We start from the raw sequence: 15,694 nt of genomic DNA, 5'->3' as shown, positions 1-15,694 counted from the left end.
TCCGGCTGCCTGTAATGTTAACACTTAATTACATCAACTTATTTTTAGGTTTATTAGATGAATATAAGGCGTAGTCCTAACGATAAGAAACTCTCTCCAATAAAAAAAAAAACTAAACAAAAAACCTACTTAAATCTGGTGGAGTTCCCCTTCCAGGTTGTCTCCTTGTTTACTTTTGGCCCACTTACTGCTTTCAGATCTCTCCCTGAAAGGCTCATTCTGATTTTCCTGTGGACCAAACGTTGCTCAGAGAGCTGCACTGCAAGGGAGAAAACATGAGGGGAAAATAGACCAAATTTAAATTGTATTTTTTATCTATTTTCACAGGTGGAGTCGCTGAACTGAATGGTTGCACCTTATATGTAGTACATACATACAATGAAGGACTGTTGGATATATAAACAAGTAAAACATAGCAATGGAGGTGCAAAGTTGCCGAGTGATTACTGTATGCTGTGAGCCAGTCAGAGAACAGCTAATGGAGATTGACACGGTTGATGATTTCTATTATTTTTTCCCACCGTCTGACATTATCTGCTACTACCTGCTATGTGAATGAGTGTGCGTTTGTGTGTTGGTGCACATGCCTGTTTCTGCGTGCATGAGTTTTAGAATTTGTTTGATGTGCACACATATACCCAGACTTCGCACAATCACAGCTGTGGCTCGAAGCTCTAACAAACCTTGGGAGTTGTTTTCCCATGAAGCCATGCAGCACTTATCGTGGAAGAAATGGTTTTCAGCTGCTTGTTTTACTCTTCCTCCCTAAACTCTCTATCAGTCCTGGGGAGCTGCTCAGTATTCTTCGTGTTTCTGTGTCTTTTCTTTGTCTTGGGGATTTCTTTTTTAAACTCACCCCAATGCTTTTCACTGAAGGCCAAAACAGACAGAAAGCTATCTCACACTAATTCACACTACTGACTCCAACATGCTCATTATATGAGCTCTGTGTTGCTGTCTGCTGAGCCACAAAGAACAGAAAAAGAACTACAGCACATTCAGATGGCAAAAATCTGCACTGACAATTTGTGTGTGTTAAAAGAAAAAAAAGGTTGTTTATGCAAAGTATGATGGTCAGCATAATTAACTCTTAGCCATATTTGGGATAGAAAAGCCAAAAAGATAATAATGGATTATACATGTTTTATTACTGTTCTCCTTTGCCCATTTCTTAATTTAACACCATGATCACTTGCAATGAGACTTAGGGACATGGTCACATTTTCAACACGAGACACTATCGGTCTCTACATCAGCGGACCGAAGAGTTCAGATGCCATAAGTATATGCGTGCCAGCTGCCTTGCGTCTATGTGTGTAAATGTCGAGGGTGCCGGTCAGGGACTTCCTGCCAGATTCTCATTAGCCAGCTCCAGCAGCCCAGCAGTATCTAATGAACTCTGCAGCACGGTATTGTCTCTTCCACTCAGCTGGGAAATCACGTATGGTGCTCATTTTTGCAATCTCCCGCCTCTTTACTAACATGTGCTCACAACCTCATCAACAGCTCCGGGTGCTTCGGAAAAAAACTCAGGGCAGAACACAGATTCAATATCAGTAGTCCTGCCCTCCTATTTTTAGAAAGAGGGATTCGACAGTGGTGCAATATCACAGAAGAGTGAAGTTTTCTATTGGTGCAAAGTCATCGTTTACTCACACTCGCTCACAAAAGCTGCATTCCATGTTATGGGAAGATTAATCTTTGCAAACAGGTTCTGTTTACCTCTATGAAGAGTTCGACAGACTTGCTGGTGAGTTATGAGACTGTGGAAAACAAGAGTGACTCTGAAAAGGCCGTTGCAGATTTGCTTTAAGCTATGAATGTTGTGTGGAACTCGTTGAAGTTGCATGCTTATTCCCATACAAATAAACATTATTGCACTAAAAATACTACAGTTTGCACATATTACAACATATTCTTATTCTGAACTCATCACATACTGACGCTTGCTCCTTGTCACATTTTGATGCACTTGGTAACGCTTTACTGACATTTTCAACTAATGCAAAAAAATCAGCATTAGAAGGCCAGTGTGGTGTTATACAAACTCTAGATGGAAAGAAGTTTTTGAACCATGTCTGGAACCACACATTCTTCTCTTCACTTAAATTTCACGGTTTGGTTTTCATAACATTACCTACACATTAAAGGTCAAACACCTCTCGACTGCTATGATGCTGATGACACCAACACAGCACGTTTGCCCTCTGCCTCATGGTGTCTATTTCACAGGCAGACCTGTTGTAGTCTGTGGAAACAGTTTGTCTATATACGATTCGCACCTGACCCGATGTCATTATTGCATTATTGAGCACAGGTTGAATTTTCATCTTTCTAACAAAAGAAAGAATTCTTGCCTATGACATCTGTGCATCATTGTAATATTAGGCATGAAGGAATGAAGATGGATTTGATTAAGGAAATCAATTAAGAAAAAATATGATTAATGCCGCTCATTACAAATCAATTAATGCTGTTCCTTGTTGTGATATAAGGATGAAATGAATATTAAACCTATCACAGGAGGTGTGGCTTTAATAGATGTAGCAATAACGTCTTTTTCTGAGCTATAACAAGAGCAGCTGTCCCCTACAGGCCCAGAGCATGCTCACATGGCTCAAATTTAGAAATGTAGACGTAAGATGTGATTTATCTTGTGAAGTTCTGGTGATATTACCAGCAAATAACTATGACTAAGCTGAGATGTTCAAACCGCAAACAGTTTATAGCTGTGCTGGCAGGAAACCATTAAATGTGACATCAAAAACATGCAGCCATGTACAGTACAGAGTAGACTCAGTATACAGGAAATGTGGTGCAATCTCCAGTGTGTGTGTTTTCTTGAATCCATTTTGAGGTAATTTCATTCTTGTGTTAACTGCTCTCATCTGACTCCACTGTTTTTATGTTTGTTCAAACACCAGAGGGCTCAGACTTAGTATAAAGTCACGAATGAGGCAATGTGTGCTTTAAGGCTTCACTATTTATTTTTATTTTATTAAATATAAATCTGTGGAGGTTTTAACTGACGCACACTCTTTAATCAGGCAATCACATGGGAGCAACTCCATGCATTTAGGCATGTAGATATAGACAGGATGATTTTCCGAGGTTCAACTTGAGCATCAGAACTGAGAAGAAATGTGACTGAAGTAACTTTGAATGTGGCATGTTTGTTGGTATCAGGTGGGCTGATTTGAGTATTTATCAAACTGTTGATCTACTGGGTTTTTCCCGCATGGCCATTTGTAGGGTTTACAGAGAATGGTGACCAAAAAGATTTTTAAATATCCAGTGAGAGGCTGTCCTCGGGGTGAATATCCAGTGTTGATCTCAGTGGTCAGGGGAGAATGGCCAAACAGGAAGGCAGTCGCAACCAGGAGAATGTCTTTGAATGCACAACACGTCGAACCTTTAAACAGATGGGGTACAGCAGCAGAAGACCGTGGTTGGTGCCATGTCTGTTACACAGGACAGAACAGCATACTGAGGCTACCTAAATGGGGCAATATAAGACTGGGGTTAGAATTTGGTATAAACAACTTCAAAGCATGGATCCATCCTCCCTTGCTTCAACAGTTCAGGCTGCTGCTGGTGTAATGGTGTAGGGGATATTTTCCTGGTTCACTTTGGACCCATTAGTACCAAATAAGGCACCATTTAATGGCACATCCATCCCTTTATGACTACAGTCTGTCCATCGTCCAGTGGCTGCTTCCATCAGAATAACTCAAATCATCTTAAACTGGTTTCTTGAACATGCCAATGACTTCACTGTACTCACATTCACCAGATCTCAGTTCAGCAGAGCACCTTTGGGGTGTGGTGGAATGAGAGATTCACATCAGGGATGTGCAGCTGACAAATCTGCAGCAACTGTGTGATGCTATCATGTTAATATGGACCAAAATATGTGGGGAATGTTTCCAGCACTTTGCTGAAGTGAAGCATTAAGACCGTTCTGACTGCTATAGTGGGTCCAAACCATTACTTGTAAAGTGTACCTAATACAGTGGCCAGTGATTGTGCATATACTTGGAGTTTCTGGGCCTTTGTCAATTGTTCTCTGGCATATTTCCCTGCATTTGTAATTTAGGAGTGAGAAAATGTAGGAAGCCCTAATGACTGCTTTCCTCCTCCTCACCTCTCCTCACTCTTTTCTCATTTTTACCCTTCTGACTGTTTTCAATCCAAAGCTCTGACTCAAACAGTGTCCCCATTTCCTTCCCTCCAGCAGTTTTTTTTATCCCTGTCCCCTTTTCCCCTCCAAGTCTACCCATAACTTTTCCCTGTCCACACAGGGCGTCTTACATTTTCCTTTTCCTTCTGCGAGGTTGATGTATGCGCTAACCTGCTGTAATTAATACAGGAGAGGGGTGAAGATCAAGCATCCGGGAAACCCACCCTTGATTTCATTTGCACAGCAGAACCATGTGAAAGCACCTCCATTAATCAGGCCTCTGTGACTGTGTGCATACACTTATGTAATAAGCCCAGGAAAGAGATGAAAAGGGCAAGCACACACTAACTGTATTTGTTTTTAAAACTGTGTTTCAATGTCTTGCTTGTTCTTTCATCATTCTCTTCTGCTGACCTCCATCTGTCTTTCTCCTCCTACAGTTTGGCAGAACAGAGGTGATAGACAACACTCTAAACCCCGACTTTGTTAGAAAGTACATCTTGGACTACTTTTTTGAGGAGAAGCAGAACCTTCGCTTTGACTTGTGAGTGATGTTTAGTTTTCATTATTTCACTTCCTTTTCTGCACCATCTGCCTACACCGTTTAGTTAAGTTAAGAAACTGACCATCTGCCATACCTGACCAGAAAATACAACAACCCTAACTATGCACAACAAGACTGACCATGCCAAAATATGGAGGGGATCTAAACATTGCAATGAAATGGCATGTCTTTAGTTTTATTTAGATAACTGCATTTATTTACACCAGTGCATAACAAATGTAAATCTCAGCATTTTTCATATACATCATAAGGTAAGCCTTACAATTCAAAAAAACAAGACAAAAGCAGCAATTCTCTTTGAGGAGCACCCTGACTGTGGTGAGAAAAAAACCCCAGGAAGGAACCTGCTATAGATGATGTCTGTCTAGACCTACTGGGGTGAGGGGGAAGCAAAGAAAGAAAAGAAAAGCACCTTCAGATCAGGATCATGCGGACCTGGAGATGTTTGCAAGACTTTCAGAGAGAGAAAGGCCAGAGAGGAAAATGCACAACTTAATGAAGAGGAAAGAAACACAATTTATGACACGAACAAGGCTACATGAATGCATAGAGGAAGAAATGAGATAAGAGACGTGCTCCGTGCTTGATGGGAGGTCCAGCAGCAGCCTGAGCCTATAGCAATATAGAAATGGGATCTCTCTTGCTACTTAATATCTTCAGAACAACATATTGTAGAAGCTTTCCGGGAGCTATATCCTGATAATAAAGAATTACAACTGCTGGTCCCAGAAGTAACTAATAAATGGGATTGTTTTCAGCATCATTCTAAGAAGGCATGTTTGTAATGTTAATAATGCTGGACGGCTCATCTGTATCGCTACAGATGACTTTAAATGCATGAGTTAAAGGAGATATTCTAGTCAAAAATGACTCAGTGGAATCAGCAGTGCTAGAGGCCAAGTTAATGCCATGTTTTTAGGGCCCAAAACAGAGATTGAGATCACCAATTGCCAATAGAAATATATGCATTGTCAACCAGCACACGACATTGAACCTCTTAGATGACTTTTGGAAGACTTTCAACATCTGATAAATATGACCAGCACAGTGCTCGTCTTTTGAGTCAAAGCGCGATATGATCAGTGGTGTCAAATGCAACACCGAGATCCAGCGTGATAGCTATAGAGAGGAGTCCATTGTGTGAGGATATGAGAAGATGGTTGATGCTTTTTACCCATGCTTGTCTCTGAGTTATCATGCTCTCTGAATGCTGAATGAAACTCCTAAAAATGGAACCATTATTGCATGCTAATCTAATACAAATAATGAATAAAATGAGTAAAAATAATCATAAATAAAGGGTGTAATGGATATTTGGCAGTAATTGGCCAAAACGCCCTTAATCAAGGATTTTTCAATTAGAGATTTGACAGCAATCTTAAACATCTGCAGACTGTTAATAAAGATAAAGTGATCATATTTTGGTATAAGCACATGTTAATTGAGAGCAGTTGTTTGGAAGAAGCAACTGTTAATGTTATTTTTTCCACAAGAGAGATCCAGCCTAAATATGAACACAAATCTAATCTTACAAGTGTTTCTGAATCTGATCTGCTTAATAAGCCCCCAAAACATGTATTAAAAAAACAAACCAAAACAACTATGTAAGAACACGATAATATAATGGATTTCTTTGGTAATATTATCACATCTGCTTTTAACCTTAAAGTTTTTGGATGGGTCAGATTCCAAAAAGATGCTTTTTGTAATTTGGACACCAGGGCCCTATTTCAGGAAGCCGGTTTAGAAAACTCAGAGTGAAAAACGATACTCAGGGTTGAGTAACCCCGAACTGTCCAACTCGGAATATTCTGTTTCAGAAAGGCTGATAACAATTAGTTCAATCAACGCGGAGTTGCTTTAACCCCAAGTTAAGCGCGCGCACGAGGATACAAAAAGCCCTGATTAGTGGAGCACAGATTAAGCGAGTCACCATGGAGACGGAGGGAAAGAAGGCGCGGTCAATGTATCTTACAGCGCTTGAGGCCGAAATTCTGATGGCAGTATATGCCGATAACATGCAAATTCCGTGGAAAAAAAATAACACAGCCTCAGCTGCAAAACAAAGGGAGCATGCATGGCAAAACAAAGCCGACAGAGTCAATGCGTGAGTGTTAATTTAAACATTGATCTAGGGATTTCCACCCATTTAACACGTTATTTTATTATATTTGATTTTATTTTTTATGTTATACATTTGATTTTGTGATGTGATGTGAGCGCAGGTGCAACCCAACAGGCCCCAAATGTTCCTGGCAGCAAGTAAAAATGAAATATAAAAATATAGTCCAAACAGGTAAGGTGTAATTGTATTATGAGCCATAGTGCTTGGTCTGTTTGTCCGATGTAAATCAATTGCAGTTAGAGACTACATTAATTTTCTTTCTGTAAGCACTTATTGAAATTATCTGAGCACATTACAAGTACATATTTGCTTACTCTGTATGCTCAAATGTGACCCGTTATAGCCAACAGAAAAAAAAAGCGGAGGCCCGAAAAACAGGTGGGGGTCCTCCACCACCACCACTCACAGAGGCTGAGCAGTTGGCTTCCACATTTGTGATAATGTTGGCAGCATCACATATGATCTTCACAGTGCAGAGAACACAAATTAGCATCCATTACTATAATGAAATAATTTGTTAGTTTGAAATGCTACAGGGAACTATGTACCTGTACATTAATGCTGTGGAAAGACTTCCTGTTCACATAGTCTCCTTCATTTACTGAAGGAGCAATGATTGGAATGTGAGTGCCATCTATACAGCCAATCACACCTGGGAACCGTGAAAATAAATGTAAAATTTAAGTAGTAGGCCTAGTTCAAATATCACCACATCATGAATTAAGTTTCGTTCATCCTGCTACCTGCAATTTTGTGGAATCCCTCGTTGATAAATCTTGTGGGTCTATGACCGGGGAACACCACAAACGAGTACAGGAGACGTTTCAGTGCAACTGTAACATTCCTGACTGCCCGACAGACGGTAGCCTTGGAAACGTGCTCAGCGTCACCAATATTATACAGAAAGCTCCCGTTTGCAAAAAACCGAAGTGCAATACAAATAATATGTACAGAACTGAGAGGATGTCCGCGATGTGTCACATGAGCAATATTAGGCCTGAGGATGTTATTCAAATAAATTATAGATTGTGCTGAGAAACGGTAACGTTCACACAGGAAATCATCAGGAAATGATAAAATGTCCGAACGCGCTATAATCACTCTCTCCCGGCGGAGAGCTCTGCGGAGAATTTGGGCTTCAACATCTACTGGCTCTTCAAGGAAGGGACACGCCATGTCTGACACTTCCTACAGTCAGGTTTCCGACAAAGAGGCGGAGAAGGTCAGGGTTAGTTGAAGTAAACCTGCTAGGGGGCAGGTTAGCTTCACGGAGTGTGTCGTCATAGTAACTCACTCAGAATTAATCTAAACTCGCTTTGTGAAACCGAAAACCCAGAGTTTTCGTTAACTCAGCGTATACTTACTCAGAGTTTGCACTAAACCGGCTTCCTGAAACAGGGCCCAGGAATGCCTCCTCAGGTTTTAATGCAGTTTGTTTAACTCTTTTATGGTTTAAATTGATTTAAATTTGAAACAACAAATCTGTCAAATCTCTTTGAGCAGCGTGACGCTCTAAATCTGTCCCACCCTATGCTGTCAAAGACAGTTGCAGCTCACCAAGAGAAAGTCTTGCGTGCTGTTTATTCAACATATTACTCAGTAATTGTATTTGATTTGATCTCCAGGCAAACGGGATCCATTGTTTCATCACACGTTTAATCCTGGGACATCACATATGTCCCTTTTCCCTTTTATTGCTTTATATTCACATGCAAATCAGATCAGGTCCACCACTCAGGTCCTATTGTCTGTAGTCAAACCCCTTTCCAATTACTCAGCACAACAAATAACAACATCTGAAATGACACTCGGTTCTTTTCATCTCTCCTCATTCTGATTTCACACATAACTTTGTTTTTCTTCTCTCTTGATGCTCAGTCACCTCCAGAGGTGGGTCGAGTATCCAAAAATTGTACTCAAGTAAGAATAGCATTACTTTAAAATATTACTACTCAAGTAAAAGTGAAAAGTAGTCTTCAAAAATGTTACTCAAGTAAGAGTAAAAAAGTACTTGGTGAAAAGACTACTCAAGTAGTATGGGCTCAAAATGTGGTCATAAATATTTTGTACTTGTAAAAAAGATTTGTATGTGTAAAAAAGATTTGTGTGCGTAAAAAAGATTTGTGTGTGGACTTAGAAAAAAAAACCTTGCAAGTTACAAGTACGGATTTTTGACCCTATTTTTCTTCCTTTCATCTGATTGGTCAATGTCATGTCAATCACAAATGTAACAATCCAATCAGAGAACAGATGGGTTTGGCTGTCGGAGGGGCGCTGTTTTGAACTGCAGGTCCTTGAAGGGTGATACCGTTTGAAGCTGGAGGATCGCTATATAAATATCCGATAGCAGCTAGGTCCCCTAACTTTCAGTAGCTGTTGAAAGGAAAAAGTTGTGGTATATCAGTGGTTAGAAATAACATTATTACTTTAGGATTAGTTTAACACAAAGTCAGGGCTGACCCAGGACCATTGCTGTGAGTCACAGCGCAGCATAAAAGTCCTTTCACATCGGATGCAGGATACGCTGCTAATGCTAACTGCTAACTAAAAGCAAAGGATCCAGAATTTGTTACGCTGGCTGCTGGGCTCTGTGGGTTTTTGCAGCTGCTCTACCTGTACTAGATGCACCTGCTCCTTGTCTTTTCTATCTCTGACTTTATGTCCTCTACAAGAGTTTGTTTTTTTTGCTAGTTCTTCAAATGTTCAATAAAAACATGTATGCTAACTCATAACGAAGAAAGCTTTGTAATGAAGACTGTCATTTCCAAAACACTGCCCGCCCCCACCCCGCGGTCCGCAGCGCTGTTGAAAAGGCTGTGGAAGTCCCTGTATTACAGTTTTTGCCCGTTGCTTGAACACTATAAACCCATGCTTAGACTAAAGTAACACAACGTGAAGCTGTTGTTACCATACCTCAAACACATGTACCCCTACCTTAAACAAAAGCGCTGCTTTGCACCCCAGTACCAATTATGCAACACACCTACTCCCTCATGCAACACACATGGTCCTGCATGCTACACTCTATTTCATACATAAGACACTTCGCTCACAAAATGAAATGTCAGGGTGCCATTCGGAAAACACATGTATCCAAAATACAAAACACATCGGGTAATTGCAACCACTCAAATACACACCTGAAGGCACGTACTTGCAAAACCGAACACCAATTAGCCAACTACAAAAAGCCCTCAGCGTAGCCATTCCAAGAACTTTGCAAGCATGGATGGAGGGAGAGCAAGAGGATATTTACCCCGGTGCCTAGCGGGAGAGGACATTGCTTGCGATGTTGATGAGGTCCTGTGGCCAGACCCCAACAGACGACGGGATCCATGAGCCCACTTATGCACAATTGTCATGGTTTTTTGTGTTTACAGTATAGTGTTTTTTCTATTGCAGTACTATTGTGTTGTTGTTGTTTTATTTGCTGTACCTGTATTCATGGTACTGCAATGTACAGTATTGAGTAGGTCTATTTGCGTTTATGGTTGTTTGGAAATGTGTCTCCTGTAAATGTGCCTTCTGAATAAACAATGGGAATCAAGGACTGCAGTGTTTTATGTACAGCAGACTAGTGTGTTCCCCCTGATCTGTGAGTGTTTGCATATGGTGCAGGTATGTGTCATTTTGTCAACAGAGTTACATTTTGACAAAGGAATGTTAGGTTTTGACAGCAGAGTTTAGGTTTTGGGAGTGGAGTTCCAATTTGGCACAGATGTGAATGGTATATTTCCCAGTGTTGTGTCATGTGTACTTGTGTGTACAGTTTTGGCACAGCGAGCGGGGTTTTGCAAAATGTGTTCAAGCAGTAGGCAAAAACTGTAAACACGTAGACCTGTGACATAAAAATCACCAAACTCGGACGACCACAGACTGTTTTCCTTCGTGGTGATGAAGGAAAACGCTGGGTTGGCATGTAAAAGGGCATTTATTCCCTTCAAAGACCTGCAGTTCAAAAAAAGCGCCCCTCGACAGCCAAACCCATCTGTTCTCTGATTGGATTGTTACATTTGTGATTGACATGACATTGACCAATCAGATGAAGGGAAGAAAAATAGGGTCAAAAATCCGTAGTTGTAACTTGCAGGGTTTTTTTTTCTAAGTCCACACACAAATCTTTTTTACGCACACACAAATCTCTTTTACGCACACAAATCTTTTTTACACATACAAATCTTTTTTACGCACACACAAATTCTTTTTACACATACAAATCTTTTTTACGCACACACAAATCTTTTTTACACATACAAATCTTTTTTACGCACACACAAATTCTTTTTACACATACAAATCTTTTTTACGCACACACAAATCTTTTTTACACATACAAATCTTTTTTACGCACACACAAATCTTTTTTACGCACACAAATCTTTTTTACACATACAAATCTTTTTTACGCACACACAAATCTTTTTTACACATACAAATCTTTTTTACAAGTACAAAATATTTATGACCACATTTTGAGCCCATAAAGTAGCGAGTAACTGTTTGAAATGTCCGATTTATTTTATAAATAAATGCTATCAGACAAACAAAAATAAATAAATATACAAATTTTAGTATTTTCAAAAGGAATATATGTAAAAAGATCAATAAATTTTTTTTCCAGATTTCAGTTTTTCACAACATAAAGCTTTTTTCACCAATACCTACAGTAAATAATATAAATATATAAACAGTGCAAACAATTTCCAGTGACAAGATATGCTGTAAACTTTATATTAATTTTTGCTCCAAATGGCACAGCAGCCTCAGAGAAAACATTAGAACGAGGTATCTTCAACATATGTACATACAAGGCAGCTCAGTTTACCATAAGTTGTATGGGTGTGCATCTATTTCTGCATATTTAGCAAAAATGTGCCATTTCTTCACTCAGTGAGGTGATGGTTAAGCTTCAGCAGCAGTTTGCTCTCAAGGTTCTTGCTGTGAAGCTGTCATTGTTTAGCAGTGAACAGGAGTCCTGCATGACTGAGAAGTCCTTCACAAGCTCCAGATGCATGAAGGGCTGTATTGATTTTGATCGACAGCTTCTTGATGTTAGGAACGCCATGCAATAGATCCACACCTCCAGTGAATGGACATGAAAGGTACCTCTCCAGCCCTGCTTCTGGCTTTCCTGACCCCATGGATCCATCATCTTAGTCGGTTAGGCTGCTGTTTGCCCTGGCCTCATCCAGCTCTGTGTCGAGGTGATGTCTGATGAAGTTGAGACCCGTGAAAGGTGTATGGTTTTCAAAAGAATTGGGTCTGGTCATTATAGTGCAGTATACACTGCCAAGCTGCAGATGTTTGGCAAGAAGATTTGATCACACTGGAGATGTTTTTTACTAACTCTTGTAGAAAAACAAAATCCTGTCATTCATATCCCGCACAAACAGTTTGCAATGAATTCTAGATTAAGTTTAAAATAAGAATGTGTGCAAGGCTAAGCAGTGCTAGCCAATAGATCCTCCTGTTTGGCTGTTACTCTGGGAAAAGACTGTTTAAACTAAACAAGCTGTTGTTTCACATAATAAATTCTGCCAGCCGCAGTATTGCCTTCTGTTTTAACAGTTAAAGCAGTAGAGACGAGCTGTTTGCATGTGCGTTGAACTCCAGCGTCATTAACGAGGCTAGCTGTTAGCTTATAGCTCACGCTAGCTAACCAGCGAGCAGTTAAAAAGACAGCTGAAGCTGTACAAAACACCCACAAACTTGTCTCACTACAACGTAGCGCCGAAAATATGACTCGCAGCTTGAGCTCGACACAGCTGCTGTAACATAAGGCTGGCATCCAGCTAACCACAGCTAAGAAGATATTTAGAGAAAACTTACCGTTTCCTCAGGTTACACGAGCTGAGTTTTTTCACGCTGAAAAGTTAGTTTGTTTTGGCTCTCACTGAAGACACTGACACTGAAGACATAGCTGTTCTTTTGTACTGCTTTTAAGCGAAACATTCTTTGTATATGAGGCCAAGGGTGTTCATCCTCTTCAGCTCTAGCGTAGACGGCTCCGCTATGTTTTCATGTTTCTTCTTTCGTGTGTCCGCTACTTTGAAACGTTTGGGCCGCACTGCCCGCCACAGTTTCAAACTGGTCATGTGACTGCATGGCCACATCTCATTGGTAAAAAAGTTACCGGAAACTCCACTGGCGGCATGTTATCTAATGTGTTAAACTAATTATTTTTTAAAAAGTAACGAGTTGAATTTTGCAAATGTAGCGGAGTAAAAGTCCCGTTTCTTCTTCACAAATGTACTCAAGTAAAAGTAAAAAGTATTGTGCAAAAAAGGTACTTTAAAAGTACATTTTTTTCAAAAACGTACTCAAGTAAATGTAACGGAGTAAATGTAACGGAGTAAATGTAACTCGTTACTACCCACCTCTGCTCACCTCACTAAACACTGCAGTTTTCAGTGCAGCACATTTAAGTGTCACCTTATATTGTTTTCTTTTAGCTCTTTCCCTGTGCTTTATTTCTTTGTAATCCATGCACTGCACCAATTATAATGACTATCTCCTGCTTCCTTCCGTTTCTTCAACTTGATAAACAAAAAGATACAAAGATTTTTGTTCGAAAACCTTCCTGCAATGTCACATCGGTCAAATGTATAAAGTAAGGCTTTTGTTTTCATTTTGCTTCCTTTCAGGTATGATGTTGACTCCAAAAGCCCCGACCTGTCCAAACACGTGAGTACTCACAGCTATTTTAAACCTTGAACCACAGATAAATGGAGATCAGTCTTGGGTAAAATCTGAATTATTGGCTTGAATTGCTGTGGAGAAAATTCCTCCATGTAAACATTTAAATATGGTGTTTGACAAAATGGAAGATAGTAAAAATTCCTTTTATCAGTGGTCTAATGTTGCTTGTTTTAATTAGTTTGTCGCCTGCTGCATGTTTTTAGGGTGGAATAAAGCAAACCCCATCTATTGCCTGATCACATAAGTATCCAAATACAGAGTTTTTATTTGTTCTCTTTTATTCACAGTGCTATTGTTTTTAGATATGCAGTCATATACTGTACTTATATTTCGTATGTAAATGTACAGTTTAAATGTCTACTTGATCAGCAACTGGTTCTTTCATCGTCTTTTTTTATTGGTTTTACTGGCACTGTAGTAATGGATAGTATGTAACACCATAATATACGTTCATGTAGAAAAAAGGATTACGTAATGCTTTTAACCATTAGTTTCCATTTAAAGCAATGCATTACATTATTTTTGTTCTTAATCATTTCTGGGGGGAAAAACAAATTTTTTTTACTCATGACCGGAAACTATGGTGACAGAAAAGCATTGAAAATGTCAAAATAATCAGCGCGGGTGATTATTTGGTGTATTTGGATAAGTGAGGTTTGCGTTTTTCCATCACTTGCTTTAACTGTTCCTCTGTTGGGGTTTGGATTTTACTTTTGTGGCACAGCATGTTGTCGTCTTTCGGGTCCCACTTCCCCATTTTGAACAGTGCCAGGAGTGCTAGGTATTTGATATGGTGTTGTGTGCTGGTATATGATGTGCTCTGTTGTTATTGTTGTTGTTGTTGTTGTTGCTGCTGCCGCCCAACTTTTCTGGAAGCCCGCAGAACTCAACGTAGGTCCCAACATCTCTCTCACTTCTAACACTGCATGGCTGCTGTTTCACATGAATGAGCCGTCTCTCAGGAGAAAAGAAGGCGCCACTGATCACAATAAAAACAACTGAGAGCCAAGTCAAGCCATTTGCACAGCTCTTGTTACTGGCCACAGTAATTTCAGTGGAAGTATGTAGTTTTTGTGCCTTTCGAATGTTTTATTCAACGCCATCGAGATGATCAGGTTTCCAGGCTCTTATGGGCTGCATTGAGTGGAATTAATTGGCTCAAAAAAAACCTAGAGACTCATTGAAATCAATCACTCTATAGCCCAATAAATTATTTAACGATCCCAGTCTGTCGAGGTCAATATTAAGGACTTTTGCCCCACATCCTGCCTCTGATAAGTTCAGGAAAGACTATGCTGAAAAATACACAATGAGATTCTTTGCAGAAAAACTTGGGAGTCTGATGAAGTAGATCAGTGCCGGCTGACACTGAGAGACTTCGTCCACAGACATGATGAGCTAGAGTCATAACTGTGTTCAATCATGTTTCTGGCCATTACACACGGGTCACTGAATGCCTCCTTCTTATCCCATCATGTGTAATACCTCACGGTTCATTAAATGAGTGGTTTACATCAGGTTGGTTGGAGCATATTCTGAGTGGGTTACAATAATTTCTGATGACGGGTTAAATTCAAATACTTTGAAATATGTCTCTACTTTGTTTTGAAGTTGAGGGACTCAAAGTACAGGTAGGCTCTTTTAATAGTATTCTCCTTCAGCTCAGATTATTATTATTATCCATCGAGTCTTCCCCTTTGTTTTACAATTTGTATTAAGATTTTGGTTATGTGGTTACCCAGCAAATATGGTTGAAACCCTGACGTTATCTGGGGCGATCGTGACTCAAGAGTTGGGAGTTCGCCTTGTAATTGGAAGGTTGCCGGTTCGAGCCCGGCTCGGACAGTCTCGTCGTTGTGTCCTTGGGCAAGACACTTCACCCATTGCCTACTGGTGGTGGTCAGAGGGCCCAGTGGTGCCAGTGTCCGGCAGCCTGGCCTCTGTCAGTGCGCCCCAGGGTGGCTGTGGCTACAATGTAGCTTGCCATCACCAGTGTGTGAATGGGTGTGTGGATGACTGGTTGTGTAAAGCGCTTTGGGGTCCTTAGGGACTAGAAAAGCGCTATACAAATACAGGCCATTTACAGGCCATTTATCTCTGTGGTTAGAAGTGGAAACAGTATCAC

General features: G+C 40.2%; 1 protein-coding gene across 3 annotated transcripts in view; it reads left to right on the top strand.

The window, feature by feature from the left end:
- cpne5b (copine Vb) overlaps window positions 1–15,694 on the top strand; it is a 134,270-nt gene that overhangs the window by 31,413 nt on the left and 87,163 nt on the right. The window contains exons 5-7 of one of the 3 annotated variants that reach the window (XM_026168363.1): window positions 4,621–4,724; window positions 13,515–13,554; window positions 14,446–14,460. In XM_026168363.1, coding sequence (XP_026024148.1) covers window positions 4,621–4,724; window positions 13,515–13,554; window positions 14,446–14,460 — 159 coding nt within the window. Of the gene's footprint in view, window positions 1–4,620; window positions 4,725–13,514; window positions 13,555–14,445; window positions 14,461–15,694 lie in introns of those variants that run through there. The other 2 variants (XM_026168361.1, XM_026168364.1) reach the window with 2 other exon arrangements.

The sequence above is a fragment of the Astatotilapia calliptera genome, chromosome 5, assembly GCF_900246225.1.
Source record: "Astatotilapia calliptera chromosome 5, fAstCal1.2, whole genome shotgun sequence".
NCBI lineage: Eukaryota > Metazoa > Chordata > Actinopteri > Cichliformes > Cichlidae > Astatotilapia > Astatotilapia calliptera.
This window is presented reverse-complemented; position numbering and strand designations above follow the sequence as displayed.